The sequence below is a fragment of the Bos mutus genome, chromosome 4 (assembly GCF_027580195.1).
Source record: "Bos mutus isolate GX-2022 chromosome 4, NWIPB_WYAK_1.1, whole genome shotgun sequence".
NCBI classification, from domain to species: domain Eukaryota; kingdom Metazoa; phylum Chordata; class Mammalia; order Artiodactyla; family Bovidae; genus Bos; species Bos mutus.
The window spans coordinates 82505411-82526591 of NC_091620.1; the positions used below are offsets into that span (position 1 = coordinate 82505411).

Sequence of the window (21181 nt, forward strand, 5' to 3'; positions counted from 1 at the left end):
AGGAGGATTTTTCTTTTTCTTGTATACAAATGAATATAACATAATAGATAACTCCAGGCAAAAAAAAAAAAAATAATCTCTAAAATGTACCGCTGGCCCCGCCCCCCCAAACCCTTGCCACAAACAGCTTCTAGGACAAAATTCTTACAGTTCAACTTTGTTCCTTTAATTCCTAGCACAAAGCCTGCCATAAAATCATCTTCAGTTAATACTTATTTAATGAACAGGTACTGGTAGATTAAGAAAAGAATAAATATTCACAGTACTTCTTCCCCCTAAGTCAACCACGCTGGGGTCACTGAACAGCATATGTTAGGTAGAGTGAGTCCAGTTTCTTTCCTATACCTCTTCTTTTGGCTCTTCATTTCGCCTCTGGAACTGCCAATAGACCAGAGCTCGCTGTGATTTCGGACTGCATTCCAGGAACGTGCTACTATTTTCTACTCCATAGATGATTCTTTCTTCAAAGCTGTGGCCATGGTGATTATCTGGCCGGTGATGAGGAAATGAAATGAGAAAATGTTAGAGAAGTAAACTCAACTTTCCAGAGTATTTATTTGGAAATTCAGGAGAAGGACTTGTTGCCGAGTTGGAAATCTTTTCCAATTTTATTGAGGATGGCAGAAATATCAATGTTTCAGAACTCAAGTGTCTACCTAAACAGACTAGTTATTTTGTTATGGGTTATATAAGGCATATACAGAGATTTGTCTACCAGAAAATAGCATTACATTAACAAAATTAGTCATACATGCAGTGTAACTATACATCTTTATATGCCATGATAATACTTTCCAAGAAATTCTTTTCATTGTAAAACTGGTCTAATTGTGCCAGTTTATATTGCACTATTTTCCAGCAGAAAAAGTAATTCGACTGTGTTTTTGAAAACACAAGTTTTTCTTTGAGAACTTAATATTGCCTCTTTGTTTTTCATCTTTAAAATTAAATTCACCAACCAATAATATTTGTCTAGTATTTTACAGAAGTTATGAGTTCAGGAAGTTTATATTCCCTACCAATAACCCTTAAATAATCCACAAGTTTGTTCTGAAGATCAATTGATGTGAAATGTTTGGGATGGCTCAGAAGAAAGATGCACAAGTATAATGCAATGTGGTTTCAATTGTCTTTATTTTAAAATGACACATCTTTTATTATTTTCAAGAATTAGGCTAAAGAATATGGCAAGAGTATATAATAAAATACAGCAATAAGAAAGCCTGTTTCCTGATTAAGTTTCTATTATTTTACCCTTTATGTAACCTCCTTCAATGTGGTAAATGAAACACAGTTAAGATCAAAACTACGACACAGGGAGTCTAGGTAAAACTCATTTAGAGAAAAAAAACTCCTTATTATCTTGTATAATCCTATTTCCATTATGACATCCTGTACAATCTGGAACTTATTAAATTCATTTAGAAAATAATAAATATATTTTCACATGCACAGAGGGCTGACAGTGTAGACATGAACAATTTTTGCTTATTCTTTCAAACTCAGCTAGATTTTTAATTTAAAAAATGTTTGACCCTTTTTTGCATTACTTTGACAGTTTTACTCTCATTATAACTATCTGAGTACTTTTGTCTGTCGTAGACAGTGTGATCTGCTCTAAGTTTAAAGCTTTCAAAAATCCTGCTTCCGCCAATCCCTGTACACAGCCTATGGCCATCATCTCCTGTTCTCACACTGCCTATAGTCAACCTTCTGTCTGCATTTGCTGTCTCCAGGGATGTCTATCCCAGTGTCCTTTCCTTTATTGTTTCAGGTATGAAACAAAACTCTTCTAATATTGGGAAGTATCTGTCCCTTCTTATTTAAAAGATCAAGTCCCTGGAAATAATAATTAAAAAAAAAACATGAAATAACTGAAATGTAAAGAAATAATGTTTAACTGATTTCAAGTCACATTTCATTTCATGTTGGAGATAAGTGTATCTATCAATGTATACTTTGACTATGGCAGTGTTGTTTTTTTCCCCCTGAAATTATTAGTATATTTTTATTGAAAAAATATGATACATGTTGCTGTGCTAGTTTGCAAGACACCTACTTCTTTGGATAGAGATAAATTGAATCTCTTGTTCAACATGAGGTGGATGATCTGTGATTCAGGAGCTACCATGAATAACTAGAATGCTTTGTCACAGAGGTCATGAGAGTTTACCCAGAATGCATTTTTTCCTGCTAACTGTTGTACAGTTTAAATTTTTTTGATATTTAAATTATTTTCCTTATACTATGCTTATTTATAAATTACTTATAATATTATAAGAAAGGTAGATATCTGCAACATGCAACAACATGAATGAAACATGAGAACATGCTAAAAAAATGTCAGTCACAGAAAAACATAAACTGCATGATGTCATTTAGATGAGGTATGTAAAGTAGTAAAATATTCTAGAAGCAGATAGTAGAATGATGGTTGCCAGGGATTGGGGGAAAAGGAAATGAGGAATTGCTAGACAACGGGTATAAAATGTTATGCCAAATAAATGAGATCTGCTGTATAACAGTATGCCTATACTGAACAATACTGTATTGTACACTTTAAATTTGTGTATCTCATTTGATCTCATGTTTAGTGTTCTTACTCCAGTGAAACTAAAAAAAAAAAAAATCAAAAAGATTTTTTTTTAATTAAAAAAAGAAATCCTTTTACTTTTAGGAAGACACTTTTCATTCAATCTCTAAACATTAATGAATCATAAGATATACAAGAGCATGATAAAACAGAAAAAAAATAAGTTGGATTTAAAAACAAACAACATGGTGATCCACCAGTATCTTCTCTCTTACCAGCCATGCTTACCAGGTCTTTTTCTTGAAGAAATTTATAATACTTGACTTGTCTCTCATCTAATCTGTCTAAATTAATGTAGATAACTATAGAAATCTAAGGTATAAATAAATTATTGCCCTCAAACATAGAAATCTGTTTAAATCCTTCAGTACATTAGTGGACATTCAGCTAAGAAAATCAATGTAACTTGTGCAATAAGAAATAATAGAGCTTAATATAAGTGAAACATCTATTAGGCACATTATCAAAAAGTCAGTTTTTCTTCTGAATTAATTTAATCATTCTTACTGATCCATGAAGTGAAGTGAAGTCGCTCAGTCGTGTCCAACTCTTTGCGACCCCATGGATTGTAGCTTACCAGGCTTCTCAGTCCATGGGATTTTCCAGGCAAGAGTACTGGAGTGGGTTGCCATTTCCTTCTCCAGGGCATCTTCCTGACCCAGGGATCGAACCCAGGTCTCCCACATTGTAGGCAGACGCTTTACCCACTGAACCACCAGGGAACCCCATGTTCTGTTAACTTTACTTAGTCCTAGAAAACCTACTTAGTCTTTATGTTCTCTCCAAAATCTCTTCTGGTGACAGCAAATATTTCCCAATGTACAGTAAAGAAAAGAATTCTCTTAAAAGTTTCCTGATTTAAAAAAAAAAAAAATTCACCTGTTACTTGTCTACGAAAAGAAAGTGAAAGTGTAGTCACTCAGTCCTGTCCGACTCTGCAACCCCATGAACTATAGCCCTCCAGGCTCCTTTGTCGGTGGAAGTCTCTAGGCAAGAGGACTGGAGTGGATTGCGATTCCGTTCTCCAGGGGAATTTCCTGACTCAGGGATCAAACCTGGGTCTCCCTTATGGCAGGCAGATTCTTTACCATCTGAGCCACAAGGGAAGTCTGTTATTTGTCCATAGTAGAATCTAATATGTTATTTGATTTAGCCAAGGATTTATACCAAGTGATTTATGGTTTAATATAGGAATAGACCATGGGTTTCTTCAAAAAATATAATGACCTTCAGGCACTTTCCCACCTGAATAAGCTAAGAACCACAACTGGTGAAACCGGTTCATTGGCTTGAGGCCTTTAATAACTACTCTTGCCAATACCTTAAGGTTTCATTTCCCTCTAAGTTGGCTCTTTCTTTTTCTCCTCTGTCAAAATTAAAAGCAAAAGAAAATCTAGTTAGTAAGCAGTAAAGCTAAAAGTCCTGTCATATTAACTATCAGTCACAGTCATATTCAAAGGCGCTACTGAGTCTGTAGATGACAGTAGTACCTCCTATTCTCTGTTTTTTGAAGTTCTGTTGCCAATCGCCAAACACTAAACAGACAAAATTTCCACTGAATACATTTGTTTCTTTTAATTCCTCTGCAACAGAATGTTTCTGTCACCTGCAACTTTTAATTGTGGATCACAACTTTCATTTAAAATGGCCTCAGATAAGTTCTTATATTTGGGTATTTACATGTCACAACCCATAAACATTCTTTTCTGTTAAATTCGCCACACCTGACACCTTACAAATAGATACTCAATAAATATGTTTTTTTAAGTTTTAACTTATTTTTTATATAATGTTACAAGTCACACTCCATTAACGATTATTACCAAACATTGGCTATGTTCCCCATGTTGTTCAATATATCCTTGTAGCTGAACTTATACCAAATAGACTACTGGAAGGCACTCAGTAAATAGCCACTCCCTTTTCTGACCCTTCTACCGCAACTACTTGAGTAAATTTTGTACAACACAGGAAACATCAGGGGTCTAATAACTATACGATTTTCTCTCTCTCATTTTCCCCTCCTTTCTTCCCTTTACCCTTATTGCTGTCTCTCTTTCCCTCTCCTTCTCTCCAAGAGTAATTACAAACAGGAACAACATTTTGATTCTTGACTTCTAAAATTGAACTAACTGTTCAATATTTTAGATGCCAGAACTCAAAATACTTTATTGAGAATCTATAATAAGACAAATTAAGAACTCCTTCCCAACATCAATCCTGCTCTCTCATCCCCATTAAAGAAGGTATTTCCTCATTTATGCTGTCAAAAATCCTCTTTTTACATGTACTTTTAGATCACATGTAGTCTTAATTGCTACAATTATTTATCAGTCTAGTTATATCCTTCCATTTTTTTGTTTTCCACAATTCTGGCACAAGGGTGTCATAAACCTTTAAATGATGTTTGCTAAAAGGGAAAACGAGGTAATGATTTACTCTGCATTTAAAAGCTGAAATCTCATGTAACTTTGACATCCTCAAGACACAGAGTTATCATAATTACATAGATCATTAAGAGTTCAATCAATTAAAATGGCATAGGGTGTATACCCTCAATATGACAGAACAAATGATTGAACTGAAAACATTTCAAGTCTTCTAAATTTGTTAAGTTTTATAATGTTACATGAGTTGATTTGAGATATGGTAGGAGAAGATGATGATTAGTCAAGTGTATTCCAAAATCAAAAATCCAAATATGGGATATTAACAGAGATTTCACAAATTATATGCATAAATCCTCACATCTCTAGGGTCACCTCTATCTCTAAAGGATGTCCATGCCAATGAGTAATCTTTCCAGAAAGAAAGCAATCTCATTTTAATCCATTAAAAAAAAAACTTTTCACACTGAGCAACTGTTTTGAATACAAACTTTTGTCATGAATATTAGCAGTAGGTAAGAAGGGTGTAGTTGTTAAATTGGCACAAAAATTCTTGTGGGTTGAAGCAACAAACATTAAATTTATTTTAGATGCATTGGTGTGTTTAAATAGCACATATTACAATATGCTGCAGCTGTTAATGCCAAGAAATAATGTTTTTAAGGAAGCAATCTTCAATTAATCATTTCCTCTTTTAGTTGGATAATTTATGGAAATGAAATGAGGCTAATAAACCAGAAAGAATGGGAGGAAAGAAAGAAGTTAAATAAATTGCTTCCTGTTGTAACAACAAAAAGTCGTGATATCCATCATTTGTCCAGAAACATGATGTTGCTAAAGGCCTTATTTAGTATTTGATTGTCTTCCAATATTGCAGAAACAGAAGGCATCACATTTCAGCTTTCCATTTATTTCACTTTCCATTTTAACTCCATACATGTCTCCCATGATTGAAATGCTAATAATATAAGAATCTTAGGAAATTTGATTTCATGTATAAAAGACAGATATAGGTTAGGTAGTGAACTATATATGCTCTCTGCTGTCATTTTTTTATGTTCTCCCTTTTAGGTTATTAAAAAGTTGAATTCATAAATAAGGAGTATAAAAATAAAACAATTTGCCAGAGGGAAATTGGTTGCAAGCTATTTAAAATATTTAGCAAATTCAGTTAGTTGCCAAACTATGCAAAGAGAAATATAATTCTACTTGTATTCATTACATTATAATTTTAATATTTTACACTGTCAATCTTTCCACAATATTATTCAATGTAGGGGCTTTCCTGGTGGCTCAGATGGTAAAGAATTCAACTGAAATGCAGGAGACCTGGGTTCAATCTCTGGTTTGGGAAGATCCCCTAGAGGAGGGCATGGCAACCCACTTTAGTATTCCTGCCTGGAGAAAACCCACTGACAGAGGAACCTGATGGCCTGCAGTCCACGGGGTTGCCAAGAGTCAGGCGCAAGTGAGCAACTCAACATATTCAATGTAAAGGTCAAGCAAGCAGAAAAGGAAATGTTGTCCCCCAATTCCCGGTGACACAGCTATGCACTTCTTATGTAAAAACAACATTACTTAGATTTTTCTTACTGGATTCTAGATTATTTTCTCCAGAAAATACAACCAGCACTTTATCAACAGAAAAGACTATTAATTCGACTCCAAGCAGATGAATAATATTTTCTAAAGTAGCAGTAGCAGAAAAGGCATTTCATGGATGAATCAGTAACTCTTGGAAAGGCATTAAATATTTTAAAATAAAAGACAAAAATGTATTCATCCTTAACATTTGTGTATATTTTGGACCTAACAATATTAAGATGGTTAACAACTGATTCAATAATTTCATATACTGCAGTGCTCTTAACACAAATTTATAGTATATACAAGCTATGTAACAAGGGTACTATTCATTTGTTTATAAAGATAATGCTTAGTATAATGTTTCTCCACTCCACTCTAATCTTGTATGATGAGAAACTAGTTTCTTAGTAAATGTTTGTAGCATGCAAACATGCACCTCGAAGTGTGTGCATATATATTAAGGTTCATGCACTTAATATATGTATTTCTTAAGTACAAAAAAGATTTAATTAATGGAACCCTAGAGAAAATTTAAACTTCTAATTTATCAAATGCTAAAATAAATTTAAATGGTAAATTGTTTCATGCCCTAATTACTATCTGTCGCTGATGCTGGAAAATAATTATCTACCAGAATACAACACTTAAAACTTTACAGTTCAACTTTTACAGTTTTCTTTTAATTTCACACATACCTGTGGATTTGTGTTTGAACGCTCTTGTGAGTGTATCGATAGGTAGATAGATAAACAGAGACATGACTAGGGTATTTTAGTTTTATTATTCATGGAAAATTATTGTATTAAAGAGTTGCCAGTGTCTCATTTTTAAGATATTTATTACTTTAAAATATAAAAGTGAAATTGAAATGCTGAAGTTAACTATGAAGTCATTTTAATAATGTGCTTAATAATCTTGTGACATCAGAGGATTCAATGCTTCTTAGTATAAGGAGGGGGCTGAAACTCAATTATTTATAAAGCATCACCAATATGAAGCTATCTACTGGAATATTTAGTCTATATCGAATTTCTGATATGTTTTATTTTTCATGATTATATAGCAAATTCTTTACCAAGAAAGCACATGTAATTTATATGCCATAAAATTATGACAGGAATTTATATATTTAGAAATCCAGAGACCTGAATTTTAAATGTTTAATTTACAGTTTTCAAAGAGATATGATAGAAGATGATGAAAAATCCATCTGCTGAAGCAGATCAGATCAGTCACTCAGTCGTGTCCAACTCTTTGCGACCCCATGAATCGCAGCACACCAGGCCTCCCTGTCCATCACCAACTCCCGGAGTTCACTAAGACTCACATCCATCGAGTCAGTGATGCCATCCAGCCATCTCATCCTCTGTCGTCCCCTTCTCCTTCTGCCCCCACTCCCTCCCAGCATCAGAGTCTTTTCCAACAAGTCAACTCTTCGCATGAGGTGGCCAAAGTACTGGAGTTTCAGCTTTAGCATCATTCCTTCCAAAGAAATCCCAGGGCTGATCTCCTTCAGAATGAACTGGTTGGATCTCCTTGCTGTCCAAGGGACTCTCAAGAGTCTTCTCCAACACCACAGTTCAAAAGCATCAGTTCTTCGGCACTCAACTTTCTTCACAGTCCAACTCTCACATCCATACATGACCACAGGAAAAACCATAGCCTTGACTAGACGAACCTTTGTTGGCAAAGTAATGTCTCTGCTTTTCAATATGCTATCTAGGTTTGTCATAACTTTCCTTCCAAGGAGTAAACGTCTTTTAATTTCATGGCTGCAGTCACCATCTGCAGTGATTTTGGAGCCCCAAAAAATAAAGTCTGACACTGTTTCCACTGTTTCCCCATCTATTTTGCATGAAGTGGTGGGACCGGATGCCATGATCTTCGTTTTCTGAATGTTGAGCTTTAAGCCAATTTTTTCACTCTCCATTTTCACTTTCTTTTTTTTTTAATTAATTTTATTTTATTTTTAAACTTACAATATTGTATTAGTTTTGCCAAATATCGAAATGAATCCGCCACAGGTATACCCGCGTTCCCCATCCTGAACCCTCCTCCCTCCTCCCTCCCCTACCCTCCATCTGGGTCGTCCCAGTGCACCAGCCCCAAGCATCCAGTACCGTGCATCGAACCTGGACTGGCGACTCGTTTCATACATGATATTATACATGTTTCAGTGCCATTCTCCCAAATCTCCCCACCCTCTCCCTCTCCCACAGAGTCCATAAGACTGATCTATACATCGGTGTCTCTTTTGCTGTCACGTACACAGGGTTATTGTTACCATCTTTCTAAATTCCATATACAAGCAACTCCTACAGCTCAACTCCAGAAAAATAAATGACCCAATCAAAAAATGGGCCAAAGAACTAAATAGACATTTCTCCAAAGAAGACATACAGATGGCTAACAAATACATGAAAAGATGCTCAACATCACTCATTATCAGAGAAATGCAAATCAAATCACTATGAGGTACCATTTCACGCCAGTCAGAATGGCTGCTATCCAAAAGTCTACAAGCAATAAATGCTGGAGAGGGTGTGGAGAAAAGGGAACTCTCTTACACTGTTGGTGGGAATGCAAACTAGTGCAGCCACTATGGAGAACAGTGTGGAGATTCCTGAAAAAGCTGGAAATAGAACTGCCTTATGATCCAGCAATCCCACTGCTGGGCATACACACTGAGGAAACCAGAAGGGAAAGAGACACGTGTACCCAGTGTTCATCGCAGCACTTTTTATAATAGCCAGGACATGGAAGCAACCTAGATGTCCATCAGCAGATGAATAGATAAGAAAGCTGTGGTACATATACACAATGGAGTATTACTCAGCCATTAAAAAGAATACATTTGAATCAGTTCTAATGAGAAGGATGAAACTGGAACCTATTATACAGAGTGAAGTAAGCCAGAAAGAAAAACTCCATTTTCACTTTCATCAAGAGGCTTTTGAGTTCCTCTTCACTTTCTGCCATAAGGGTGGTGTCATCTGCATATCTGAGGTTAATGATATTTCTCCCGGCAATCTTGATTCCAGCTTGTGTTTCTTCCAGTCCAGCGTTTCTCATGATGTACTCTGCATATAAGTTAAATAAACAGGGTGACAATATACATCCTTGAGTAACTCCTTTTCCTATTTGGAACCAATAGGTTGTTCCATGTCCAGTTCTAACTGTTGCTTCCTGACCTGCATACAAATTTCTCAAGAGGCAGATCAGGTGGTCTGGTATTCCCATCTCTTGAAGAATTTTCCACAGTTTATTGTGATCCACACAGTCAAAGGCTTTGGCATAGGCAATAAAGCAGAAATAGATATTTTTCTGGAATTCTCTTGCTTTTTCTATGATCCAGCGGATGTTGGCAATTTGATCTCTGGTTCCTCTGCCTTTTCTAAACAGCTTGAACATCAGGAAGTTCATGGTTCACATATTGCTGAAGCCTGGCTTGGAGAATTTTGAGCATTACTTTACTAGCGTGTGAGATGAGCGCAATTGTGTGGTAGTCTGAGCATTCTTTGGCATTGCCTTTCTTTGGGATTGGAATGAAAACTGACCTTTTCCAGTCCTGTGGCCACTGCTGAGTTTTCCTAATTTGTTGGCATATTGAGCGCAGCACTTTCACAGCATCATCTTTCAGGATTTGGAATAGCTTAACTGGAATTCCATCACCTCCACTAGCTTTGTTCGTAGTGATGCTTTCTAAGGCCCACTTGACTTCACATTCCAGGATGTCTGGCGCTAGGTCAGTGATCACACCATCGTGATTATCTGGGTCGTGAAGATCTTTTTTGTACAGTTCTTCTGTGTATTCTTGCCATCTCTTCTTAATATCTTCTGCTTCTGTTAGGTCCATACCATTTCTATCCTTTATCGAGCTCATCTTTGCATGAAATGTTCCTTTGGTATCTCTGATTTTCTTGAAGATATCCCTAGTCTTTCCCATTCTGTTGTTTTCCTCTATTCTTTGCATTGATCACTGAAGAAGGCTTTCTTATCTCTTCTTGCTATTCTTTGGAACTCTGCATTCAGATGTTTATATCTTTCCTTTTCTCTTTTGCTTTTCACTTCTCTTCTTTTCACAGATATTTGTAAGGCCTCCCCAGACAGCCATTTTGCTTTTTTGCATTTCTTTTCTATGGGAATGGTCTTGATCCCTGTCTCCTGTACAATGTCACAAACCTCATTCCATAGTTCATCAGGCACTCTATCTATCAGATCTAGGCCCTTAAATCTATTTCTCACTTCCACTGTATAACCATAAGGGATTTGATTTAGGTCATACCTGAATGGCCTAGTGGTTTTCCCTACTTTCTTCAATTTAAGTCTGAATTTGGCAATAAGGAGTTCATGGTCTGAGCCACAGTCAGCTCCTGGTCTTGTTTTTGCTGACTGTATAGAGCTTCTCCGTCTTTGACTGCAAAGAATATAATCAATCTGATTTCGGTGTGACCATCTGGTGATGTCCATGTATACAGTCTTCTATTGTGTTGTTGGAAGAGGGTGTTTGTTATGACCAGTGCATTTTCTTGGCATGAACAGAACAGTTTGAAAAGGCTGAAACAGAAACCTTCCACAAATAATCATTAGAATACTACTTTGTATTTTAATTAATATTTTTTGCTTATAACATTTGGAATTTAAAAAATACTGCGTGTTTAACAACTTTTTGTTTACAATCTAAATGCAGAGTTCCAAAGAGTAGCAAGGTGAGATAAGAAAGCCTTCTTAAGTGAACAATGCAAAAAAATAGAGGAAAACAATAGAATGGAAAGACTAGAGCTCTCCTCTAGAAAATTAGAGAAACCAAGGGAATATTTCATGCAAAAATGGGCACAATAAAGTACAGAAGCAGTATGGATCTAACAGAAGCAGAAGATATTAAGAAGAGGTGGCAAGAATATAGAGAGCTGTACAGAAAAATGTCTTAATGATCTGGATAACCACAATGATGTGATCACTGACCTACAGCCAGACATCCTGGAAGGTGAAGTCAAGTGGGCCTTAGGAAGCATTACTATAAAAAAAGCTATTGGAGGTGATGGAATTCCAGCTGAGCTATTTCAAATCTTAAAGGACAATGCTGTTAAAGTGCTGCACTCAATATGCCAACAAATATGGAAAATTCAGCAGTGGCCACAGGACTGGAAAATGTCCTTTTTCATTCCAATCCCAAAGAAGGGCAATGGCAAAGAATGTCCAAACTACAGCACAATTGCTCTCAATTCACATGCTAGCAAGGTAACGCTCAAAATCCTTAAAGTGAGGCTTCAACAGTTCATGAACCAAGAATTTCCAGATGTACAGCTAGATTTAGAAAGGGCAGAGGAGCCAGAGATCAAACTGCTAACATCTGCTGGATCAGAGATAAAGCAAGGGAATTATAGCAAAACATCTACTTCTACCTCATTGACTAGGCTAAAGCTTTTGACTGTGGATCACAACAAACTGTGGAAAATTCTTCAAGAGATGGGAATACCAGGCCACCATACCTGCCTCCTAAGAAACATGTTTGCAGTTCAAGAAGCAACAGTTAGAACCAGACATGGAACAACAGACTGGCTCAAAATTTGGAAAGGAGTATGACAAGGTTGTATATACTGTCACCCTAATTAATTAACTAATATGCAGAATACATGATGCAAAATGCCAGGCTGGATGAAGCACAAGCTAAATTCAATTTTGCTGGTAGAAATATCAATAACCTCAGATATGCAGATGATACAACCCTAATGGGAGAAAGTGAAGAGGAACTACAGATGAGCGTGAAAGAGGAGACTGAAAAAGATGGCTTAAAATTCAACATTCAAAAAACTAAGATCATGGCATACAGTTCCATCAGTTCATGGCAAATAGATGGGGAAACAATGTAAAGTGACAGACTATTTCTTGGGCCCCAAATCACTGACAGTGACTGCAGCCATGAATTAAAAGATGCTTGCTCCTTGGAAGAAAAGCTATGACAAACCTAGACAGTGTATTAAGAAGCAGAGATGTCACATTTCCAGAAAAGGTCTGTCTAGTCAAAGTTATGGTTTTTCCAGTAGTCATGTATGGATGTGAGAGTTGGACCATAAAGAAGGCCAAGGAATTGATGCTTTTGAACTGTGTTGCTGGAGAAGCTCTTGAGAGTTCCTTGGACAGCAAAGAGATCAAACCAGTCAATCCTATGGGAAATCAACCCTGAATATTCATTGAAAGGACTGATGCTGAAGCTTCAAAACTTTGGCCACCTGATGTGAAATGCCAACTCATTGGAAAAGACCCTGATGCTGGGAAAGATTGAGCACAGGGGGACAAGGATGAGATGGTTGGGTGGCATCATTAACTCAATGGACTTGAGTCTGAGCAAACTCCAGAAGATGGTGAAGGATAGGGAAGCCTGGCTTGCCACAGTTCATTCGGTCATGACTGAGAGACTGAACAACAACAACAAATTTAAATTATAGGTGTGTAAACAATCACTGCAGACCATGGGGTCATGAAGAGTCGGACACAACTGAGCGAATTCACTTTCACTTTTCCCTTTCATGCATTGGAGAAGGAAATGGCAACCCACTCCAGTGTTCTTGCCTGGAGAATCCCAGGGATGGGGGAGCCTGGTGGGCTGCCATCTATCGGGTCGCACAGAGTCAGACACCACTGAAGCGACTTAGCAGCAGCAGCAAACAATCACTAGTAAAGTAGTACTCAACTTGGAGGCTTCAACAACATGTGAACCGTGAACTTCCAGATGTTCAAGCTGGATTTAGAAAGGGAAGAAGAACCAGAGATCAAATTGCCAATATCCACTGGATCATTGAAAAAGTGAGAAAGTTCCAGAAAAACATCTATTTCTGCTTTATTGACTATGCCAAAGCCTTTGACTGTGTGGATTACAATAAACTGTGGAAAATTCTGAGAGAGATGGGAATACCAGACCACCTGACCTGCCTCTTGAGAAATCTGTATACAGATCAGGAAGCAACAGTTAGAACTGGACATGGAACAACAGACTGGTTCCAAATAGGAAAAGGAGTACGTCAAGGCTGTATATTGTCACCTTGTTTATTTAACTTATATGCAGAGTACATCACAAGAAACACTGGGCTGGATGAAGCACAAGCTGGAATCAAGACTGCTGGGAGAACTATCAATAACCTCAGATATGCAGATGACACCACTCTTATGGCAGAAAGTGAAGAAGAACTGAAGAACCTCTTGATGAAAGTGAAAGAGGAGAGTGAAAAAGTTGGCTTAAAGCTCAACATTCAGAAAACTAAGATCATGGCATCTGGTTCCATCACTTCATGACAAATAGATGGGGAAACAGTGGAAACAGTGTCAGACTTTATTTTTTTGGGCTCCAAAATCACTGCAGATGGTGACTGCAGCCATAAAATTAAAAGACACTTACTCCTTGGAAGGAAAGTTATGACCAACCTAGATAGCATATTAAAAAGCAGAGACATTACTTTGCCAACAAAGGTCCATCTAGTCAAAGCTATGGTTTTTCTAGTATTCATGCATGGATGTGAGAGTTGGACTGTGAAGAAGGCTGAGCGCCGAAGAATTGATGCTTTTGCACTGTGGTGTTGGAGAAGACTCTTGAGAGTCCCTTGGACTGCAAAGAGATTCAACCAGTCCATTCTGAAGGAGATTAGTCCTGAGTGTTCATTGGAAGGACTGAGGTTGAAAGTGAAACTCCAATACTTTTGCCACCTGATGCAAAGAGCTGACTCATTTGAAAAGACTCTGATGCTGGGAAAGATTGAAGGTGGGAGGAGAAAGGGATGACAGAGGAAGAGATGGTTGGATGGCCTCACCGACTCAATGACCATGAGTTTGAGTAAACTCCAGGAGTTGGTGATGGACAGGGAGGCCTGGCGTGCTGCAGTTCATGGGGTCGCAAACAGTTGGACATGACTTAACTGAACTGAAACAATTGGGTGACCTGATGACATATTTAAAGACTTAATAATATTGATAGCACAAAATATTTCAAATCTCTTCTTATTCAGGTTGTGTGTGTAGGCCTTGCATACATATACTATGAATAGTTGGATTATTTGCCTAATGTAATATCAGAAGATGGCTGTGTTAATGGTTTTTTCCAGTGAAAAGTTTCAAAAAGGGTTTACAAAGTTATAGAAGGTGACACTATAATAATTTTATTCTAGGATGCATACTTCTTTATATTTTAACGTCTTGACATCAGAATGTTTTACGATTGCTCTCTGAGTTGAAGTTGCTTTCTTTCGGAAAGAATTTGTTCTTAACCTCTGCCAGACACATGAGTCCCTGCTAAGCTGATACCTCCTCAAAGTTCTGTCTGAAGCTTTGGTCCACCTTGATGCTGTGAATTCAGAAAGTAAACCTTCAGGAGGATCAACTTTGTGACTCAAGGAGTAAAACAGGGACGTTTCTTTGCTATTTTCTGGTTTGGAATTTATTTGTCCTTTGTGCCCACACTGAAAAGTTCTGGTTTGATGCTGGGACCCTATATTATTGTTCATTTTGGGCAGTTTTTCTGAGCAGTACATAACAGAACGGTGCCTTCTATAGTCTGTGACATCTTAGGCTTGATACAATTTGATAATTTACCAAGGTTAGGGATTTTTTTTTTTTTTTTAGGACTGACATCAGCTCATTTATCAAATCTTAAGGTTTCTTTTTGGGCCAAATGTTCAGATTCATAGTTGGATTTTCTATATGTTTAAAAGAAGCTAAAGCATAGACCAGATTAGCAGTGCTATAAAATACTAAATTTACAGCTTTACAGACCATAAAGATGACACTGCCAAAGATATTTTATGAAATTTTAGAACCATTTTGAATCCAACTAAGACGTAAATTGATATGAAGTAGCTGTAGAAATAATGAAGAAGATTGGACTCAACATTCTACTGTGGGTTATTGGAATGGAAATGCATGTACGTAGAACAGGCAAGAGAACTAATTCAATGATGGCATTATATAGAAGTTAGAACATAAAGTATTTCAAAGATTCAAAAATTTAAGATGATGTTAATTTTTAAAATTGTTACTGCTGGTATAACTTTTCCCTTTCTGGACATGTAGATCATAGTATAGCTTGTTTAATAAAGAAGGAAGAATGAGAGGTACCTTAAAAGTAAACTGACTCAACCACTCATGTTCTTGAATACAAAATCAAACTCCAATTTTGTGCACAATAGTTATTTTAGGGAAGGGAACATATTGGAGGTTTCTTGTTAGCATTGTGTATGAGGTGCGAGTGGGAAGACAAGAAGATCTGCCAGCACAGCTATATTTAGGGTTTTGTACTGAAATTTCCCTAGGCGAAAGGTCACCGCTGATGGGGGAAGAGTGTGCTAGACCAAAGGGAAGTGGAGCTGGATTATTCTTTCATCCAGGCCAGCTCATTGTTAGTGCTTCTTTACAAGAGAGGGAACAGAGCACTGAGTGTCAAAGGTTTCATCAAGAGTGAAATTTCTTCCACCTTAATTCTGAGCTGTTTTATATAGTCTCTCTATGAAAATCTCCAGGATATGTGAAATATAGAGTGTTACAGAATATGTTTACCATTACAGCTGGGACTAATCGTCCTGAAGTGTATAATTTGGCTTCAGGTCACTTAGCAGTTTTCTTGAAAAGATATATCATATCTTTATACGTTTCCACATGACCACATATATTTTACTCAATGTGAGATGTGACATTAGCAAGACAACATACATGATTTAACAGGGCTGAGCTCTGGATTTCTGCCCATTTTACTTTCAAAGATTGACATCACCTATTCTAAGATAATTCACTGATTCCTAACGGTAAGACCCAATCTGACCATATGGGAATGTCTGACTTAAGTTTCCAAATATTTGAAATTCACTGTAATCTGTGGTGTATATTTTTTATGTTTGGTCAATTAGTAAGAGAAGCAGACAAGGAATAAAGAGGCCTTCAAAAAAGGAATGTTTTTACTGCTGTAGAGCTTCTTAAACTATTTTGCCATTTCCTCCCATATATCACAAGCATCTACTTGGGGTTGTTCTTATACACACACACACACACACACACACACACATCCCAGGTAACACTGAAACTCAGCAATTATGTTTCTTTCCCTATAGTATGCATTTCAACTGAAGAATCAGGAGAAAAAATTATTCACATTCATTTTAACTTTCTATAGCTAAGCAATTTCATATTGCCAAAGTTTATAGGCTGCCACTCCAATTTCATGAAAACATAATCTTAAAATCTGAAGCACTTTCCAAAGTCCATACACTCAACAACAACAATATTTATTTTGCATTGCCTCACTTAAATAAATATGACTTTGGTCAGCTTTTCCTTGTATATATGTACATTCATCATTCCAGAATACATAACATTTTGAAAAAAACACTTAACTGAGTCTATGAAGGGACTGAATTGCTAAACAAATGAATATATTGGTAAGATATATGTGTGCGTGTATTTATATATATATACACATATATATATATTTTTCTCTAACAATCTTCAAACATAGCCTGGTATCCTATGTAAAGTGGTTTGTAATTATAATTTATTAGTTAATTGTTTGGTTTACAATATTTCTTAAGAAAGATTCTACTTCTGAATACAATGCTGTTACTAACAATGTATTACAAATCATTTTCACAATAAATAACAAATGCTGTTTAGATCAAATCTCTACTGATTAACAAAATAATACTATTCTATAGCTTGAAATGTTTAGATCATTCACTCAACAAATATTTGTTCAATGAATATCTACAACAGTCACAATATTGCGTCTGTTATAGCTAGAGACAAAAAACTGAGCAAAATAGCAAGTTTATATTGCCATGGAGACTAAAACTGATAGGAAATGAGCTCTAGTTATATCATCTTGTTTTGTTCACTTCTAGTTAGTATCATTAGTCTTTCCATATTTAAGAAAAGTGAAAAAGTGAAAGCGTTAGTCCCTTAGTCATTCGGTAGTGTCCAACTCTTTGCAACCCCCTGGGACTGTGAAACACAAGGCTCCTTTGTCCGTGGAATTCTTCAGGCAAGAACACTGGAGTGGGTTGCCATTCCCTTTCTCCAGGGGATCTTCCCAACCCAGGGATCGAACCTGGGTCTCCTACATTGCTGGTAGGTTCTTTACTGTGTGAATAACGAGGGAAGCCCATATCTAAGCAAATAAACTCTTTAATATAAGGAATTAATATTTCATAATACTGCATTGCAGAAAAGCTGATTATCATGATTCAGTATTTCTATGTGAAATAGATAAATGGAAGATGAGGGAATATTTTGTCCAACTGAAATACGCCATCTGAAAAATGTAATGAGGGTGTGCCAACAATGTCCTAAATCCATATAAAGACAAAGACTTGTTAGGTAGGATGAGCAACAAGGGGAGGCCTGGCTGAAAACTGACCTCTAAACTCCATCCCAGACTCACCCAGGAGAGCTCACAGCCTACAGGATAATTACAGAGACTTTTCAACTCCTGAACAGGTGCCTTAGGCACACAGTGGATACAAAATAATCAAAGGAGCTTAAGTAACCTTAAAGAAGGCAGTTTGGAGCCCGTAATGGGCTTATGAATATTTTACATCTAATTATAACAGACTGAACTATGTGAAGACATATGGGAAGACATAAACAACACAGCCTGCTGTGTTGTAACTTGGAATTGTCAATTGGCCCTGAGCATATGCCCTCTGCATTCCCTTTCATTGACTGGTGGTGAGTATAAGCCCTACTTTGCACTGGGCATAACCAAAAGGAGCAGACTGGATGTACAAAAGGGGGAAGCCGAGAGGAATGGACAGGAAGGGTGAAGAGAGCTCCTTTTGGGGTAAGCCTGCTCACACGCCTTAGGAGTGTCTGTCTAATAAAGTGTCTGTCTGCTTGAGCTGACTGAGCTCTAACTGGTCAGTTGTTTTTAACCCTTTAGTCCAATGCTCAAAATTTTTGTTGTGATGAAACACAACAAAGAACCGAGAAGAGAAGAACCAAGGAAGAGAAATAAACTGACCTGACATTCTGAACAATTAGAATGTGCATCAACAATGTACAAAATCTGTATAAACACAAAAGTTCTTGCTCTTATCTAGTGGCATTTTTTATTCCTAATGAGAACAGTAACAGATAGAAAAGCAAATGAACAGAGAAGAAAATTTTATAAGCAAAATGGATGCAAAATATAGGTTCAATATGAGGCTACCTATCTCCTAGTATTGGCATCGCCAAATGACCTTGTAGGCATTTGCAAATCACACAGCAACACACGTAGGATACACAACAAGGACCTTCAGAAAGGCAACCAGGCTTTTAAATGTTGCTGGGTGCTCTTTGTACAACGTGTTTTCTTTCTTAACAATTATGACCCATGAATGGACCCAGAGACCCCATAGAGACTGTGACAGAACTGTGTTTGAGCGTTTCCTGTGGAGGAAGGGTCGGCAGTGGACTGCTGCAGGGGCAGGGAAACGGAGCAGCAGACTTGGGTATGGCATGGGCCCTCTTGGAGAAGGTCACCATTAACCCCACCATAGAGCTGCCAGAACTTAAACAGGACTGGGAATTAGACTCTTAGAGGGCACAAACAGAACCTTGTATGCACCAGGACCCAGGAAAAAGGAGCAGTGACCCCATAAGAGACTGAACCAGACTTTCCCAGGAGTGTCCAGAAGTCTCCAGCAGAAGCATGCGTTGGTGGTGGCCTACCACAGGGTTGGGGGCACTGAGTGTAGCAGTGCATGCATGGGACCTTTGAAGGAGGTCGCCATTATCTTCATTACCTCCACCATAGTTTGGCCCCAGGTAAATAACAGGGAGGGAACACAGCTCCACCCGTCAACAGAAAACTGGATTAAAGATTTACTGAGCATGGCCCTGCCCATCAGAACAAGACCCAGTTTGCCCCTCAGTCTCTCCCATCAGGAAGCTTCCCCGATGGCCCAGAGGTTAAAGCATCTGCCTCCAATGTGGGAGACCCAGGTTCGATCCCTGGGTCGGGAAGATCCCCTGGAGAAGGCAACAGTAACACACTCCAGTATTCTTTCCTGGAGAATCCCATGGACGGAGAAGCCTGGTACTGAGCTTGGCCCTGCGCATCAAAACAAGACCCAGTTTTCCCCTCAGTCTCTCCCATCAGGAAGCTTCTATAAGCGTCTTATTCTTCTCCATCAGAGGGCGGACAGACTGAAAACCACAATCACAGAAAACTAACCAATCTGATCACATGGACCACAGCGTCATCTAACTCGATGAAACTAAGAGCCACGCAGTGTAGGGCCGCTCAAGATGAACTGGTCATGGTGGAGAGTTTTGACAGAACAGGTCCACTGGAGAAGGGAATGGTAAAGCACTTCAGGATTCTTGCCTTGAGAACACCACGAAAAGGCAAAAAGATAGGACACTGAAAGAGGAACTCCCCAGGTCAGTGGGTGCCCAATATGCTACTGGAGATCCGTGAAGAAGTAACTCCAGAAAGAATGAAAAGATGGAGTCATATCAAAAACAACACCCAGTTGTGGATGTGACTGGTGATAGAAGCAAAGTCCGATGCTGTAAAGAGCAGTATTGCATAGGAACCTGGAATGTTAGGTCCATGAATCAAGGCAAATTGGAAGTGGTCAAACAGGAGATGGCAAGAGTGAATGTCGATATTCTAGGAATCAGAGAACTAAAATGGACTGGAATGGATGAATTTAACTCAGATGACCATTATATCTACTACTGTGAATCCCTAAGAAGAAATGGAGTAGCCATCATAGTCAACAAGAGTCCAAAATGCAGTACTTGGATGCAGTCTCAAAAATGACAGAAAGATATCTGTTTGTTTACAAGGCAAACCACTCAATATCACAGTTATTCCAAGTCTATGCCTTGACCAGTAATGCTGAAGAAGCTGAAGTTGAACGATTCCATGAAGACCTACAAGAATTTCTAGAACTAACACCTAAAAAATATGTCCTTTTCATTATAGGAGACTGGAATGCAAAAGTAGGAAATCAAGAAATACCTGGAGTAACAGGCAAATTTGGCCTTGGAGTAAAGAATGAAGCAGGGCAAAGGCTAACAGAGTCATAGCAAACACCCTCTTCCAACAACACAATAGAAGACTCCACACATGGACATCACCAGATGGTCAACAGTGAAATCAGACTAATTATATTCCCTGCAGCCAAAGATGGAAAAGCTCTATACATTCAGCAAAAACAAGATTGGGAGCTGACTGTGACTCAGATCATGAACTCCTTATTGCCAAATTCAGACTTAAATTGAAGAAAGTAGGGAAAACCACTAGACCATTCAGGTATGAGCTAAATCAAATCCCTTACAATTATACAGTGGAAGTGAGAAATAGATTCAAAGGATTAGATCTGATAGAGTGCCTGAAGAACTATGGACGGAGGTTCGTGACATTGTACAGGAGACCGGGATCAAGACCATTCCCAAGAAAAAGAAATGGAAAAAGCAAAATGGCTGTCTGGGGAGGCCTTACAAATAGCTGTGAAAAGAAGAGTAGCAAAAAGCAAAGGAGAAAAGGAAAGATATATGCATCTGAATGCAGAGTTCCAAAGAATAGCAAGGAGAGATAAGAAATCCTTCCTCGGTGATCAGTGCAAAGAAATGGAGGAAAACAATA

At 37.7% G+C, this 21181-nt stretch overlaps 1 protein-coding gene across 1 annotated transcript in view; it reads right to left on the reverse strand.

Annotated features, from left to right (window-relative positions):
• SEMA3A (semaphorin 3A) overlaps positions 1 to 21181 on the reverse strand; it is a 255164-nt gene that overhangs the window by 9817 nt on the left and 224166 nt on the right. Inside the window, exon 16 of the mRNA XM_005899613.2 lies at positions 346 to 488. Coding sequence (XP_005899675.2) covers positions 346 to 488 — 143 coding nt within the window. The remainder of the gene's footprint in view (positions 1 to 345; positions 489 to 21181) is intronic.